The sequence below is a fragment of the Branchiostoma belcheri genome, unplaced genomic scaffold, assembly GCF_001625305.1.
Source record: "Branchiostoma belcheri isolate BF01 breed outbred unplaced genomic scaffold, Haploidv18h27 scaffold26, whole genome shotgun sequence".
Lineage (NCBI taxonomy): Eukaryota > Metazoa > Chordata > Leptocardii > Amphioxiformes > Branchiostomatidae > Branchiostoma > Branchiostoma belcheri.
Window position 1 is genome coordinate 199,241 of NW_017803865.1, and position 14,995 is coordinate 214,235.

A 14,995-nucleotide genomic window follows, 5' to 3' on the forward strand; every position below is an offset into this window, starting at 1 on the left:
TTATGCAAATTAGGTCATCATTTGCATAATAAGTATCTGTTGAAGTTCCGCCTGCCATAGGTTACATACATTACATGTATGTAAGTAGTATAATGTAAAACACTGTAATTATAGAATTTCCTCATTAATTATGCAAATTAAGTCCTCATTTACATAATTTGCATTTAATTATGTACATCCCTCTCTCAGCTACCTACACACCAAAAATAATGAAAATATGTTGTTCCTGTCTGGACTTATTGGCTTTTAAACATTTCGCCAGAACGTGCCCTGCAGTTCCAGAACAAGCCGCTAGGGGGCCCAAACTCATATGACTTCTTCCCAAGCACGAGAGCTACCTTCCATCAAAATTTCATGACCCTAGCATGTCCAGATCGCGAGATATCAAAACCGGAAGTTGCGCTGCAGTACCAAGGGAAGCCACTAGGGGGACCAAAATCTAATCATTTCCAGTTTTCGTCACACCCTACCAACACACCAAGTATGAAACCAATCCATCCAGGCGTTCTTGAGTTATCTTGTTGACCAACAGACGGACAGACGGACAGACGGACGGACAGATAAACGCAACTGAAAATATAACCTCCATGACACATTTCATGGAGGTAAAGAGCAGCATGGGTAGCTACTATGCGAGGTAGTCATAATTAATCATATGTGATGGAACACCATCGACTGTCAACACTTGCGCAGAAACGTAAAGAAAAATGTGCTTCAGATCATTTGGCCTAGGAGTGACCGTAATGGATCCCTTGGCAGAAGGAGGAGAAGAAGCATTCCATATCCTAGCAACGCCCTAGCATTTAGAAATACTGAACTGCCAGAACAAAGACAAATATGCAATATAATACCTTTCTGAATGGATGGTGTCGGTGTACGTGTAATAACATCATCGGTGCTTACTTCCCGTTCAAATCCCGTCGGTTCAAACCGTATAATTGTTGGGTGGGAGGACACATTTGGTGATGTGGTGACAACTGTACCATCAGGAATGTAGTAGGTAGCAGGGTGGCCAGGGGTGTAGGTAGTGTCCACAGCAGGATGGCCAGGGGTGTAGGTAGTGTCCACAGCAGGGTGGCCAGGGGTGTAGGTAGTGTCCACAGCAGGATGGCCAGGGGTGTGGGTAGTGTCCACAGCAGGGTGGCCAGGGGTGTAGGTAGTGTCCACAGCAGGGTGGCCAGGGGTGTAGGTAGTATTCACAACCTGTGTCGGCTGCAGATAGGAGAGCATTTAGTTCTTTAATACATAATACATAATGCATCATGAACACAACGGCACAGGTGACAATTTTAAACATGGATTAATCTTTCCATCGAAATGCCAAAACAAAGACGATGAATTGTTGGGGAAATTTTAGTACAGTACATTGTTTCATATTCATGCACAAGACACACTTTTTCATGTGAATAAAGAATAACACTTCAGTCTTCCTGAAATGGTAAAAACATGATGTTACAAGAGGCATACATGTTACAAACATACATACATGCACTGCTAAAAACTAAAGTAGTTGAAAAAAAAAGTGTTGTTACCTTTTTAACGTCCCGAACGTTGTCGTTGAAATATAACCAGATCCCGACAAAGATAAATACCGCCGACAAAGCAAATATTATAACAGCAACGCCAACCCTGGCACAAGTACACTCTGAAAATACATAGGAAAGGAACGTCAAGGTGTTAGCAAAAATGACCGCTGCTGGCAAAATCATGTAAAATGTTTGCAGAAATGGAGGAAGGAAGATATGATATTTACAAGGGATGACCCTCAACTGATTTGTTGAATGCAGGAAAATCACCAATTAGCTAACAATAGGACCATAAAAGTGATCGAGAATCATTACATTGTAGATGGACGGGAAATACTATTGGAAATGGGTATTGGTTAACAAATGTTAAACCATTCGGGATTAAGTATGTAAAAAAAACTCTAAACGAACATAAAATCACTAAACATTGTGGTCCTTCCTGGTAAAATAGTAGATGATATGAAACTAAATTGAAATCCAAAAAAAAAAGACAACTCACGGCCAGCTGCTTGTTGCGGTACGTTTGGCCTGTAAATCGGATTCCAGTTCAGGGCGTTTTGTATGGAACTCAGATATGCACTTAGGGAGAGTCGGTTTACTGGTACGTTGGCGATATCGTTTGCAGCCTGCTGAGCATCATTTTCAGCTGTGTTGCATGCTGTTCCGTACGCCGTATTCTGGAACTCGTGTGCGACAGCGTATGGCTCCAGATCCGCGTCATCTTCGATTGGTTTTCCAATCTCAGCCTCAACGCTGATGAAAGTTTTGTCATCATCATCGTTTTCGTCAGTTCGTGGACTAGAAGCAACATCGGTAGAGGTGATGTTGATTGTTTGTCCGTTGTCAACACATACTGCAGCTTCAGCTGTACCAGGCAGATGGTGATCATCATGATGCCGCTTGTACCCGGTAGGTGTAGGTATGGAGGGATCTCCATCCTTGTCAGTGTGCCCTGGGTCAGCCAGTCCCTGATATGTATTGGGGCGATGTTGGGATTCAGGAATGGTAGTGTAATCTTTGACAGGAATCGAGTTGTAAGCATCATTTTCAGATGAATTGCATCCTGATGCGTAGGTCGGATTCGGGAACACGTGTGTAACAGCCGCATCTGGATACAAACTTTGTGTTTGGGTATCTGAACGTATTTGCGTCACACAGCCTTCGGGGACGTCGTTCGTGTTGGCCCTTGGTGTGACGTCAGGGGTGGTGATGTCTTCAGCCATGTTCATTCGTCGCCCTGCATAAAGTTGTGAGAAAGCTTTAACCCCCCCCCCCCAATCAAGCTACGTGTATGTTTCTCAGTTTTAGTGCTCATGAGCTGTTGCTGTTGTGCTTCAAAAGAAAACATGATGGTCTGGACATTTGGGCCTCATTTTGATCCTACAATACTAATATCGATATCGCTGTCAAAGTTATGTTTACTGTTTATTTCAGGCTCAATAGCCCATACTTTACAGACATACATACATACATAACATGATGCAAACACATCTAAAAACAAATAGACATCGAAGTATGTACAGACAAGAGTTCCACGATCTCGTACTTTCTCCAAATGATGTTAACCCTTCCGGTTGACGAATCATACATTGATTTCGCAAACAAGAGCCTTATTTGCATGCATTATATCAGTTGATCATATTCTCCACCCAATGACAGCCTTATCATAACAAAAAGGCTATTTTAGCAATTCCTCATAAATTATGCAAATGAGGCCATGAGGAGTGTCCAGTAGCTAATGAAGCTAATGAACACTCCTCTGGCCAATGGATCCTGCCTGGCGACCGTATGATCTGCTTGGAGTATGCGGTAGTTTGTACTCACGATAAGGCGTCTGCGGAGGCGGTTTGTAGTTAGTGTAGGAGTCTTCAGAATTAGTCTCAGCTGCACAGACGTCCTGAGTAGATAGGAGTCGATCGCTTGTAGGTATGTTGAGAATTGTAAATGAAATGAGTATCTGAACAAAAAAAATGAAAGAAAAAAATAATGAAACGCGTGTGTGTTGTGAACAGACTTTTTTTCCAAGATCTTCCTTTCAGTGAACTTATCCATGCACTTTTTCATCACCAGACAAATAAGATTTCAGGTTCCTGACATTTATGTATGGTTATGTAATACACGTAGTCCTGACGTCAAAGTACGACCATGCGCTAAGGCAATCATCGCTACCGTTATGAGTCTGTTTCTCCCCAAATGACAAAAAGCCTTTGGCATATGCAAATGGAACGTCTTCAGTCCCTGTCTTTAGCCGCTGTCCGGGGATATTCCTCCCGCAGTGGGTCAAGAAACAACATAGTACATGTACATACAAAAAAAATCGTTAAACCGCTTAACATATAGCCGCCAACGTCTGTTCACAGGGTCACCCTGTAAATTACAAACAGGAATCCTCATTTACAGGGTTACATTGTTAATACCATGGCCATCTACATTACATAGAAGTGTTGCAAAAATGATTCTTGGAAGCACATACACTTGAATTGGTTATTTTGGTTACTTTGCATTGTTCGTGGTAGTAAAATTTAGTCTACATCGCATTTTATTTTGCACAATAATACACATGCTTTCCGTAGCAGTAATGTTACCGCCGATACCGGCGACATAAAGTCCTTGGTCAATCAGGGCTTAACGCGCCAAAACAGACGAGAAGCAGAAGTCGATGTGTGCCATGCTTCAAGTAGGGGACTCCAATTGGGATAAGCTTAAGTTTCAAGCTAGTATAGATGAGTTTCGACGATCGCAGGACGTCGACGTCCGGTTAACTGATCTGTAGCCTATCGAACCTAAGAACACGATTCTACCAGACGACATTGCAAGGTACACAAGGCGTGTTCATGTGCAGTGTTGAGTGCATATATATTTTGTACTTCGGGAAGACTTGTTCCTGCTGCAGCGGATTGCGCCCCAAGCTGGGAATGCTGCTTCCATATGAAACCTTATATTGGGCACCATGTTCCTGTGTATTTCTTTATTTGTTTCTGTATATTCTGTATTGACTGTAACGTCAAGTCTCGTAATTTCATCTGGTTCCCCAAACACCACCGAATGTAATAGCTCGACGAATTTGAAGAGATTTACTTAATGCAGCACAGTAATCTCTGAGGTATGAGCACTTTAAGCATTGTTGAGGCCTTCAACAATGCTATCTTTTCAAGTTTAAGCTAAGCTGGCAGCCGGCCCATTCTGACACATACAATAAATATACATCTAGCTTGAAGAACAGTAGAACGAATTACAGTAGATTGATATGAGGATAGCTACAAACGATGTATCATATATAAATAATAGATTCAGCTGCAATAGTACATTACGAAAAAGTACACATCTTATACTCACCGTAAGGCTTCTATGGATCCGGAGGGGACTCACAGTCTTTGTCGCTTTGATACAATTCGACCCTTGACTGCACGACTGCTGATGCGATGTTTCGTTCCAGGTAGGTAGGTTCGATCATGGTGTCGGCAGACTCTAATTAATTATTCACGACTTAAGTCGAACCATTTCACGGGTGGCAGACGTCGAATATAGAGTCACAAATTTGTGGACGCTTGTTAGAATATTGGGAATTTACTAAATAAGAATTTTGTCTGAAAAAAGGTGTACTTAACGACCATAAAAATGAATGTGTTTATCTGGTGTATAGATTAAAAACGTTTCAATGAGCCTGACCGGGCACTTTCTTTGCCACCAACAGACGAATGAAATGTCAGGATTCTGAATAGTTATCATACTACCACGTTACGTAAGGCACATGTACATGTAAGTCTATGTCCATGTCCATGTCTACGCCTTTTTCACGATTGCGGTTCCAAACACTGCTGGCTCTCATTTTTGCACAGGGTTTATTTTCTGAACAGTTCATTCTTGTAATGAGACGAAATCTATGCCCCTGCAAAATTGATGACCTGCAAAATCTATGCCTCTGCAAAATTCCTACCGATGCGAAATTTATGACCCTGACAAATTCTTGACCTTGCCAACGTTTTGCCCCTGCCATATTCACAGTTTTGCCAAATTTATGACCCTCGATAAATTCATACCGCTACTTACCACAATTGGATGCCTCTGCCAAATTCATCATAAGTTTGATAGTCATTTGAAATGACGATCTTATTTGCATGATCAATGACACGATGAAACTATTACAATTCCTTAATCATAAAGGTTAACACTATTTGGCAAAGGTATGAGGTCGTGGAACTCTAGTTTGAATTGACATTAGTACAAATATGTAATGTAGTGTAGTTCCATGCAACTGACAGAAACGACTCCTGACATTTCCTCACAAAGTAACCTGTTTATTGATGGTGACAGGAAACAAAATTTAACATCCAGTGTATCTTGTTGGTAAGTGTACAGTTTCTTGTAAAATGGTCAGAAACACCACACGTACATACACTCCTTATGGCCCAGATCCACTGTCATAAGACTAGACAGTTCTATATTGCTTCTTGTGTTTTGTAATTAATAGATACAATTGTGCTTGCCAGATTCTGTCCAATCCTCCCACAGATCTTGTACATTTAGTACAAACCACTTGCAGAATACAGTGGTTGATAAAACTTGCAGCATTTAAGTAAATACGTATTATACTTTTCCAATGCTAATTTTTCTACAGCAAGACGTCTAGCTGTTTGAAAGAAGCAAGGGAAGATGCTGTCCAACCTTGCAAGCCAGTGTACATTACATATTATGAAACTAAAGTAGCGGCTATATGAACAGTACATGTGCTTTCTCTTGACCAATAGCACTGGTGTGCATCATTACACTGTAACAAAGGGACTGAACATCAAAAGAAATAAATAATCAAAGATTATTGTCTAACCACAATATCTGTGCAGCAGATTGCAGATGCTTTTAATTAACACGATCTTGCCAAGCACTAAGGAAGAGTTGTTAATTTTTGAGGCAACCAACAGAAAAAGAATGTGTCAAATTCTTGTTCACTCTTAAGAGCAATTGTTTGCTAACTCAGATGATGTCTGTTTGTCTATTATTTATTACTTTACAAGTTTACATATGAATATTGTGTATGACTGGAATATGATTAAGAATGACATAAAGGGAACATCAGCATAAAATATATTTATGATGTACATATGTCTAATGCAGCAAAATAATAAGATAAATAAAAAACATACTGTCAATATATGTGGTATATGTACTAGTCAAGTAGATAATACATTGACTTGTATCATCGGCATTGCATGATATAAATAGAGGTGATGCAATGCAACCACAGCAATATACATAAACAAAAATAATACATATGGTAGACATATTGCACTGTAGTCAAGTTACAGACTACTGTACTTGATAACATCTTTTATAGACAAAACCATAATTACATGTACAAATGTACCTGCAAACTCAATGATGCCAACATACAATATTCTGGGAGAGCATTCCTTCAAAGACTGTACAAATATGTTTTAGTACTTACATACAGTCTGTAGTGTGAGTATCTAAACTCCTATGTGTGTTTCTTGTACAGGTGCTGCACTACAACAACATCTGCATCTTACACGTTCCAGAAAATAATCTTTGTCTCTTTATCTACAGGAGGGTCACCTTTGGGAATGGGGTTAAGCACTGGCCCTGTTTATATACACAGCACCTGAGTGGAGTCTGGGAGAGCTTACTACCTTCTGACATACCTGACTGTAGCATGTATCTTATAAATTTGCTGTTGTTATATATACAGATGGGGTTGCCACCTTAGGTACATGTATACTGTACAGTAGTTACATACAGACTTAACACTGTATAACTGGAGTGTTCCAATGTTAGGAAGGGATTTGCAGTGCAATACTTCATGCTGTCACAGTCAGGTTCAAGCTAGACACTACTGGCACTGTATGTCAATTGTTTCGAACCAGGTGCATGCTTAGTGCTAAGTGATAACTCAGTATTCCAATATTCACCCAGAAAATATTGCTTTACTAGTTTGGTTGATTCGGAACCATACTGTACGATGTGATCCTACTGAGAAACAAGCACAGCATGGCAACAACAAAGCAAACATCATACCAGCCAATCCACTGTACAGACTACAACTGCAGTGCACTTGGGCATACTTCAGGACTTCATCTGGAAGCCACAGTGTTCAAGGAGTTGAAGGACTTTGCATTGAAGTCTGTTGCATTGTCCCAGGACTGGTGGACAAACAGGGGTGCTTCGCTCATGATGACATCCACCACATCCTTCCTTCCCAGTGTCTTCAGAGAGTCCACCAGGGTACCGATAGTGCTGCTCTCCTCTGAGCCCCACAGCTGCAGTGTTCTGTCTGTGGGGCTACCCTGGGGGTTGCTGTAGGTATCCAGCTGAGGAAGGGACTCCATGAGGCCCAGAGAGATAGCCAGCAGGCACCAGTCTCGCCCCATGGGGTCCGGGGGATCCAGCATCCGACACAGCTCTCTCCTTGTGTGGGCGCTGAGGTACGACACGTGGATGTCCCTCCCCACTGATGCCCTTGAAAACACTTCCTCGCTCCCAAAACAGAAGACGTCTGAGAAGGACTCTTCCCACACCTTTGTTGTCATTCGGTTTCAATGTGCTGTCCTCTTCTTGGCTTGCAAGGATATTGGCAAAGGATAACTTGTGATGTTTGCATCTTGGGATTTGAGTTGGAGGGACTGAGTGCTTGCTTCACCAAGAAGAGACCAGGGTACACGTCTGACAAGACTTGATATACAATCCCCATCAGTTCTTCCAAGATTCGGAAGGTCTCCTTCCTGGAGTCTGACAAGCCGCGCACAACAACCTCCAGAGCTTTGCTGTCATCTGACAGGGAGATCATGGCCTCTGCACTGCTGATGTTGCACTTTGCGCCGTGGTACCACAGGATAACCGGCTCCTGCTGCTCCTCTGTCTCCATCTGGTAGCACCTTCGCAGGCACACCTGCAGCCTGGGGAACAGCCCTTCTGGAAGAGGGCACACCTGGCCAGGTGCCAGCATCCTCACCCCGCCGTACACCAGATTCCTGCTGTCACTCTCACTCACCTCCCACAGGTTATGGACCGGCTCTCCATGGATGACACAGGGGAACTCGTACAGCCCACCCCGGGGAGAGTGCGTGCACATGTCCATTGCCTCCAGGAGCTGGAAGATGTCGACAGCGTCCGTCTCCGGGAAGTACAGCTGGACATGGCTGAAGCTGAAACAGCCCGCCAAACACGATTGGTCCATGGAGTCATGTGACAACAGCTGTCCAATAAGACTGGTGCAGAGCCATTTGGGGTCGATGACAATCAGGTCTTGCAGGACATCAGTCTCAAAGCAGACCACCTGTTAAGAGTTAAGTATTCAGTATGTCAGTACCATTAAGGCAACAAAGTTTCAGTACAATACAACATATTGATATGAAGTAAGCTTTCTTAAAATCCAACATCTTGAATACTATCAATTTGAAAATATTTGCTATAGTTATCAAACCGTAGATTTAGTAGAAAAATCTGCTCACTTTTTTGTCATAGATATATGTTAACTTGTTATCAAGGGGTGATTGTTTCTGTGTAATGTCTTTTGTACAAAAACAAGACCTTGAGGCTGACCTCCCCAAGACAGTGCAGCTGCTGAGTGATCTCGCGCAGGTGATCCTGGCTGACCAGAGGGTTCAGGTCCCTGTGGACACCGTCCAGAAACTGCTGCCACGTCAGGACAGGGAACGTGCTGAACATCCTCCTCCAGAAGGGCAGGGTTGTCACCAGGTGCTGGCACAGGTCTGTCATCCTCAACTGAGCCTGCAGTGGGTTCAAGAGATGTTAGAGCCTGCAACCCTAGACCACAACTGCCACAGTACAGATATGTTGGTACAGTAAAATAATGTCATCCAGGAAATCATATTCTCAAAACATTCCACATTAAGGAGTAAAATAAGGTGAGGATTTGAATGAATGTACTTTTTCACATACCTGGCAAGATTTTGTTCTTAGTTCTGCCAAGGTTGTGCGAAGAAGCTTCATGTCCCGGGATTGTGAGGCATTCGTGTCCAGGACAAACAGCCGCTCCACCATGTCGAAGAGGTGCCCAAACTTGTTCTTCATTTCGTGGAAGACGACAGACCCCACGCCACTCACATACTCCCCGGAAAAGGCTCGGGGACTATTGACGATGTCAGCATGAGTGGCGACCAGGAGTACGGTAGGTTTGTGCACTGGCACTGCTGCAAAACCTTTTATGAGAAAAAAAGGAAAGGTAGTACATTGTACATGTACATCTGACACTCTGAAATTTTTACTGTATTTCTACTTGCAACAATTGTTCCTCGCAACTTGACTAGAATGCATTAGAAGTTTCTGTACTGAAAACTGAAAGAACACAAAAGGAAAAATAGTGTCTGGGTAGCCAAAAAGAAAGATAGTAGTGCAAGGTCTCACCTATTGGGTCCTTCTCTGCACTGACGGTGTGGATGAAGTTGAGCCAATAGCACACCTGTTCCATCTGGGTCTCGTAAGTGTCCTTCAGGCTGAAGACCACAATGTGGATGGCTGAGATGTCCCAAATGAAGTGTTCATACGTGGCAAAGTACTGAAACCTGACCAGAAAACTCCCAGATGCTGAACTCTCCAACACCTGCATTTAAATAGAGACACAATGATAATGATACAAATGTAGATAGTCCACAAACAATAGTCAGGATAACAGTAGGTACATTGCATTACGGTTCTTTATGTCATACCTGGGCCGCAAATTCAGATGTTGGAAATGAATAGCTAGGATACAGAAACTTGAGAGATTTTCAGACCTGGAATGGTAGCCTGCTGCACATGTATCCCCCTGGTAGACTCAAACTGTGTCCGTGTCTTGGACTGATGGGGTGGGGTTGCTCTGGGGTCCAGGTTCAAGCTTCTGGAGGCAAAGCCATTGTCCTTGCTGCCAAAGCCTTCATTCAGAAAGAAAAAAAAAGGAATGTCAATTAGCATTTTAAACACAGAAATTTGAAGAAAATGCTACTGGTATTAAATTTTCCTGGACTGCTAATATTGACAATGACATCCCCTAACAATATTGTACAACAAAAATAGTGTTAGGGCATGGTGGCATAAATGTGAACATGCCAAATGTTACATTGCACATGGCAAAATGAATAACATGAACTCACACATGTGGACAGTTCCTGGTTCTAAAAAGAGGTCCTATTTACTGAATCCCATTTTTGCAAATTTTGGGCTCTTTAAACTTTAAACATTTAGATATTGGTGTGACTACTTGATAGTAAGCTGGGAGAATTATTTTCCTGCTATATAAATCCAGCACCACAAAATGTACAAATACATCAGTTTCTCATCAGAGACATCCTACATTTGTGCTGCAGCATACAGAGATGATACTGATAAAGGTCTAGCTGGTACCTTTTTTATGGGGATGTGTGGAGCTGCTGGAGTGGCCGATGGCATTGCTGCTGGATCTCCTCCTTCTGAACAGGCCTTTCAAGTAACCACATTTCAGGGCCTCTATTAGGGATGTCTTCCCCACTGTGCTGTGCCCAAACAACTGTAGGACAGGACAGGACAGGACAGAGACAGCCATAAATATAAATAAATGTATTTATCACTTTTTATGACTGATCATAGTAAAGCCCCTGTCACACATTCAGGACCCTCTCACAACTTTTCCCCCGACCATTTCTCAAACAAGGCCGGCACTGCCACTGGGTAGAGAGTAGCCTGGAATCCGCCCTATTCTAGTTCCAGTTTGCTCCTCTTATGACTTTCCCAACATTGATTTTTCATATATTGTCTGACTCAGCTGGAGCGGATGACTTTTAAAGACTAGTAGACAGCTTATGTGATGGAACTGAGGGACTAATTGTAGCTGCAGAACAGTCTATCAACTAAACTGTTACATGTGTAATTATAAAGATTAGACACTAACACTACAGGTCAAATGTTGTACCTTAATCTTCACTCTTGTCATCAGTGTATCTGTTGGCAGCAGTTGGTTCACGTATGTCTCCCTGCTCTGCTCCTGAAATCAGTCAACACACTTGATCAGTATTGGATGGGTCTTTTTCATTCTAATAAAAAGGTTGACTAAAAAATTAAGTTACCATTATACCTAGAAATAATGTCAAGACACAATTAGTAAGAATAATCAAAGAAAAATAGTATTCACATAGAAAGTAAAACTTTAAAAAAGCTAGAAATACACACCATTCTCAGCCTGCCCAGTAGCTCTGAGATGTCATCGTGTCCATTAGCCACTGCCACAACCTCTGCTGTCACCCCTTTCATATTCTTGTGCTGCAGTTCACACCCTGCCAGACAGAGGGACCTCACCACCTCAATGTGACCATACTGGGCTGCTGTGTGCAAGGGAGTCATCCCATCCTACATGTACATTTGGAATGTAAATGAGAGGGCACTTGCACAATATTCTCCACGGTTCAAAACTGGTAAAATGATTGTAAACAGACAAATAACTGCAATGTTACTTCAATGTAAGGTCTGTTGTCTGAGATAAACCTCTTACTAAGTTGGGTCTGTTCAGTTCACAGTTCGCCATGTACAGAGCTAACACCACAGGTAAGCAGCCCTCCTTACAAGCCTCGTGCAGAGCAGTGTCGCCTTTCTGTAAAGTAAAATGAACATACACTGTATTACATCTGCACTGAGGAGCCACAGAACTGGTCCTCTCTAAACTGTTGCTGCCATTCATAAAATCAACTTTTTGTGGCCTTTCATCATGATAGAATGTAACACAATATCATATATAGTCTTGACGTGATGTCCCTGTTTAACCAAATGGAAGTGCTATAGGATTGATACCTTATCAGCCAGGTTGACTTTGGCCCCAACTCTGCACAGGTATTCACAGACCTCCACATGTCGTCTCTTTGAAGCCAGGTGAAGAGCAGTACAGCCATTCTGGGATAGAGACCAGAACAGAAACAGGTTTTTGTATCTAGATCTCTTTAAAGAGCATTACTTTTGAAACAAATTGGTTGGCACCTATTACAAGGCTTCTTTTGACAACTAAAAAGCAAATTTAGTTATGAAAACGTCTAGAGTATCATTATTTTGATATTAAAACAGCTAAAACCATATACAAAGTAAACTAAAGAGCACACATACCTTGTCAGGGATGTTGAGGAGAGCTCGAGCATCTGACAAGCACATGACGATACACAGATGTCCACGCACAGCAGCACATACTATTGGGGTTTCCTCATCCTGCAACAAGGAATCAACATTGATGCTGTAGATGTTGTAATGGTTAGATAGACAAGAACTTCTGTGTTCTACGATTTTATGGCTTATGGGATACATAAGTAATGACTAATATTGATAAACTCAGTGCTACATGTATGAGGTTTTGAGACTAATTCATGGGATGTGTTAAGAGGAAATTTCATCCTCTGTTGTTCTTTAAATGTTCTGTAGAAATTTCTTGTGCATTGATTAAAAGTTTCGTTCTTGTGTTGGTACAATCTCCTCATAGAAATTTATGCCTTCCCACTATAAATAATTGTCTGTGGTTAATGATTACAATGTAGTCATTGTCAATGTCAATTATTCACAGACATGATGATTCAAACAAGAAAAATGTACACTATGTCCTGTTCACATGCAGATCATACGTATACAAACATTTGTGTCATCAACCTTATCAACATTGCCTTCTATTTCCTGACGCTCCTCAATACACCATCTGTTATTTTTTATTCCTGCGTAATTGTATTTTTGTGATAAGCAGTAATTTGGAAGGTTTTAATTTGGCAACGTTGTGCCAGAAGATATACTAGGATAAATTTCAGCCTTTTCAATCTTGTCATTTTTACACTATTGTTGGTAAATTTTCTTTACCAGGGTTTTCATGCAAAAGTGATTTTGTTTGAAGTTGTCATTTGATACAGTCCCGCCATGATCATTCCTGTTTTGCCTCCTACACATCTTGTGGTGTCTGTACCTTGTTTCTAGTGTTCAGGTTACAGTTGGCTGATACAAGAGGCTGGGCCACATTGCTGTATCCATGCCAGGCTGCACAATGCAGGGCAGTCTCCCCATCCTGGAGGTGAGGGGCAAGACACATCAAGTAATTAGTACCACGATCATAAAATCTACTGATTAAAGATAACACAGAAGCTTTTAAAGCTCTTGGAAGAGCATCAGTCATGTGTGCTAAAAGCATGCAAGCTAATGACAACATCCACCAGGGTTCTATCCAAATCAGATTAGTATAATGCGGAAGGGTCATTTGCTGCAGGATGTCAATTTCCTTACATCTGTTTCCTGTAACAGGGTTTAAAGGTACTGACTCATCTTCAATCTTGCTTAAAATGTATACAATTCTGGCATATGATGTTGCCATGGACTTTAGTGGTAAAACTAAAAGGCAAATTTTAGTGAAGCTTTAGGATACAATGTTAATAAAAGCTTCGGTAATAGATCTGAAATAAATTCATAAAAACAAACACACACACACTTGAAGTAAATTGCACACAGATCTGTGTACAGGACAAATGCAGGGTGGTCAGAACAACAAAGGAGAATGGAAAGAAACATGCAATCATTGTACATGTACATGTATATATGTAAGTTTAGTTGTAAGCTACACCATAGCTAATTAGTTTGGTTTGGTTTGGTTTGGGCAAAATAAACTCTAGAACACAATGCACTCTAATACTGACCGGACTACAGATTGCTAATTTGTTCCGATTATGTTTCTAGTGATCTACAACCAAACAGACATGCCTCTGACCACATCTCACCTCATTGTTATCTCTCAACATTTGGAGGAGAGATGCCAGAAGATGAGTCACAGAGATCCTGCTATGTACAAGGCACCCTTTCCTGTCACAGCAATCTTCTTTCACAAGCACAGTACATGTATCTCATCATAATACAGTTTTGTTGTGTATTGTTTCACCAATAAAAAGCTTTTTTTTTCTCTCCTTTCCTTATTATGTTGCTTGGGGTTGATATTTTTTCCTCTCAACAGTCAACACATAGATCATCCTTTTTCACAGGACTACATGTTTCAGATCTTGACCAGTAAAAGTCACAATGGCTGGTTTGCAACATTTTAAGTTGTAAGTCTGTTATTACAATTTGTTTTGCCTACTTCTGCTGTGTTGGACATTAATATCAAAAGGACTTTGAAGGATCGCTCTCATCCAGAACTATGTACAGCACAAAAATTCACACCATGTACAATACAAAAATATCAGCCTTTGACTCAAGACCTGACAGATCAACAGATGAGACAGAATGTGCAGAGGACAATTAATTTGGCAGCTCCTGATTTGCAATGGAATGGTCCCCACATGCACAAAATTCACCGGCAACAGTCCCTCGCTTAGTTCTGTACAAGGAAGATCTAATGACTCCAATACAAGGATTTCAAATGAATCATGAGGTGCTGTAAAACTGTACAATTTCATTGATAATTTAAATTTACAATTGTCTCTGGATATATGCATTGTAAACACAGCTCGGGTGTTTCCAATGTAGATATTAGTATAAAA

General features: G+C 41.4%; 1 protein-coding gene and 1 pseudogene across 1 annotated transcript in view; both read right to left on the reverse strand.

The window, feature by feature from the left end:
* Positions 1-2,749, reverse strand: part of LOC109471781 — a 9,074-nt gene extending 6,325 nt beyond the window's left edge. Inside the window, exons 1-4 of the mRNA XM_019771139.1 lie at positions 2,681-2,749; positions 2,026-2,494; positions 1,533-1,645; positions 984-1,212 (exon numbers count right to left, since the gene is read on the reverse strand). Of these exons, the coding sequence (XP_019626698.1) occupies positions 984-1,212; positions 1,533-1,645; positions 2,026-2,494; positions 2,681-2,749 (880 nt within the window). The remainder of the gene's footprint in view (positions 1-983; positions 1,213-1,532; positions 1,646-2,025; positions 2,495-2,680) is intronic.
* Positions 2,750-5,812: 3,063 nt separating this feature from the next.
* LOC109471782 lies at positions 5,813-14,917 on the reverse strand (annotated as a pseudogene).
* Between the last annotated feature and the right edge of the window lie 78 nt (positions 14,918-14,995).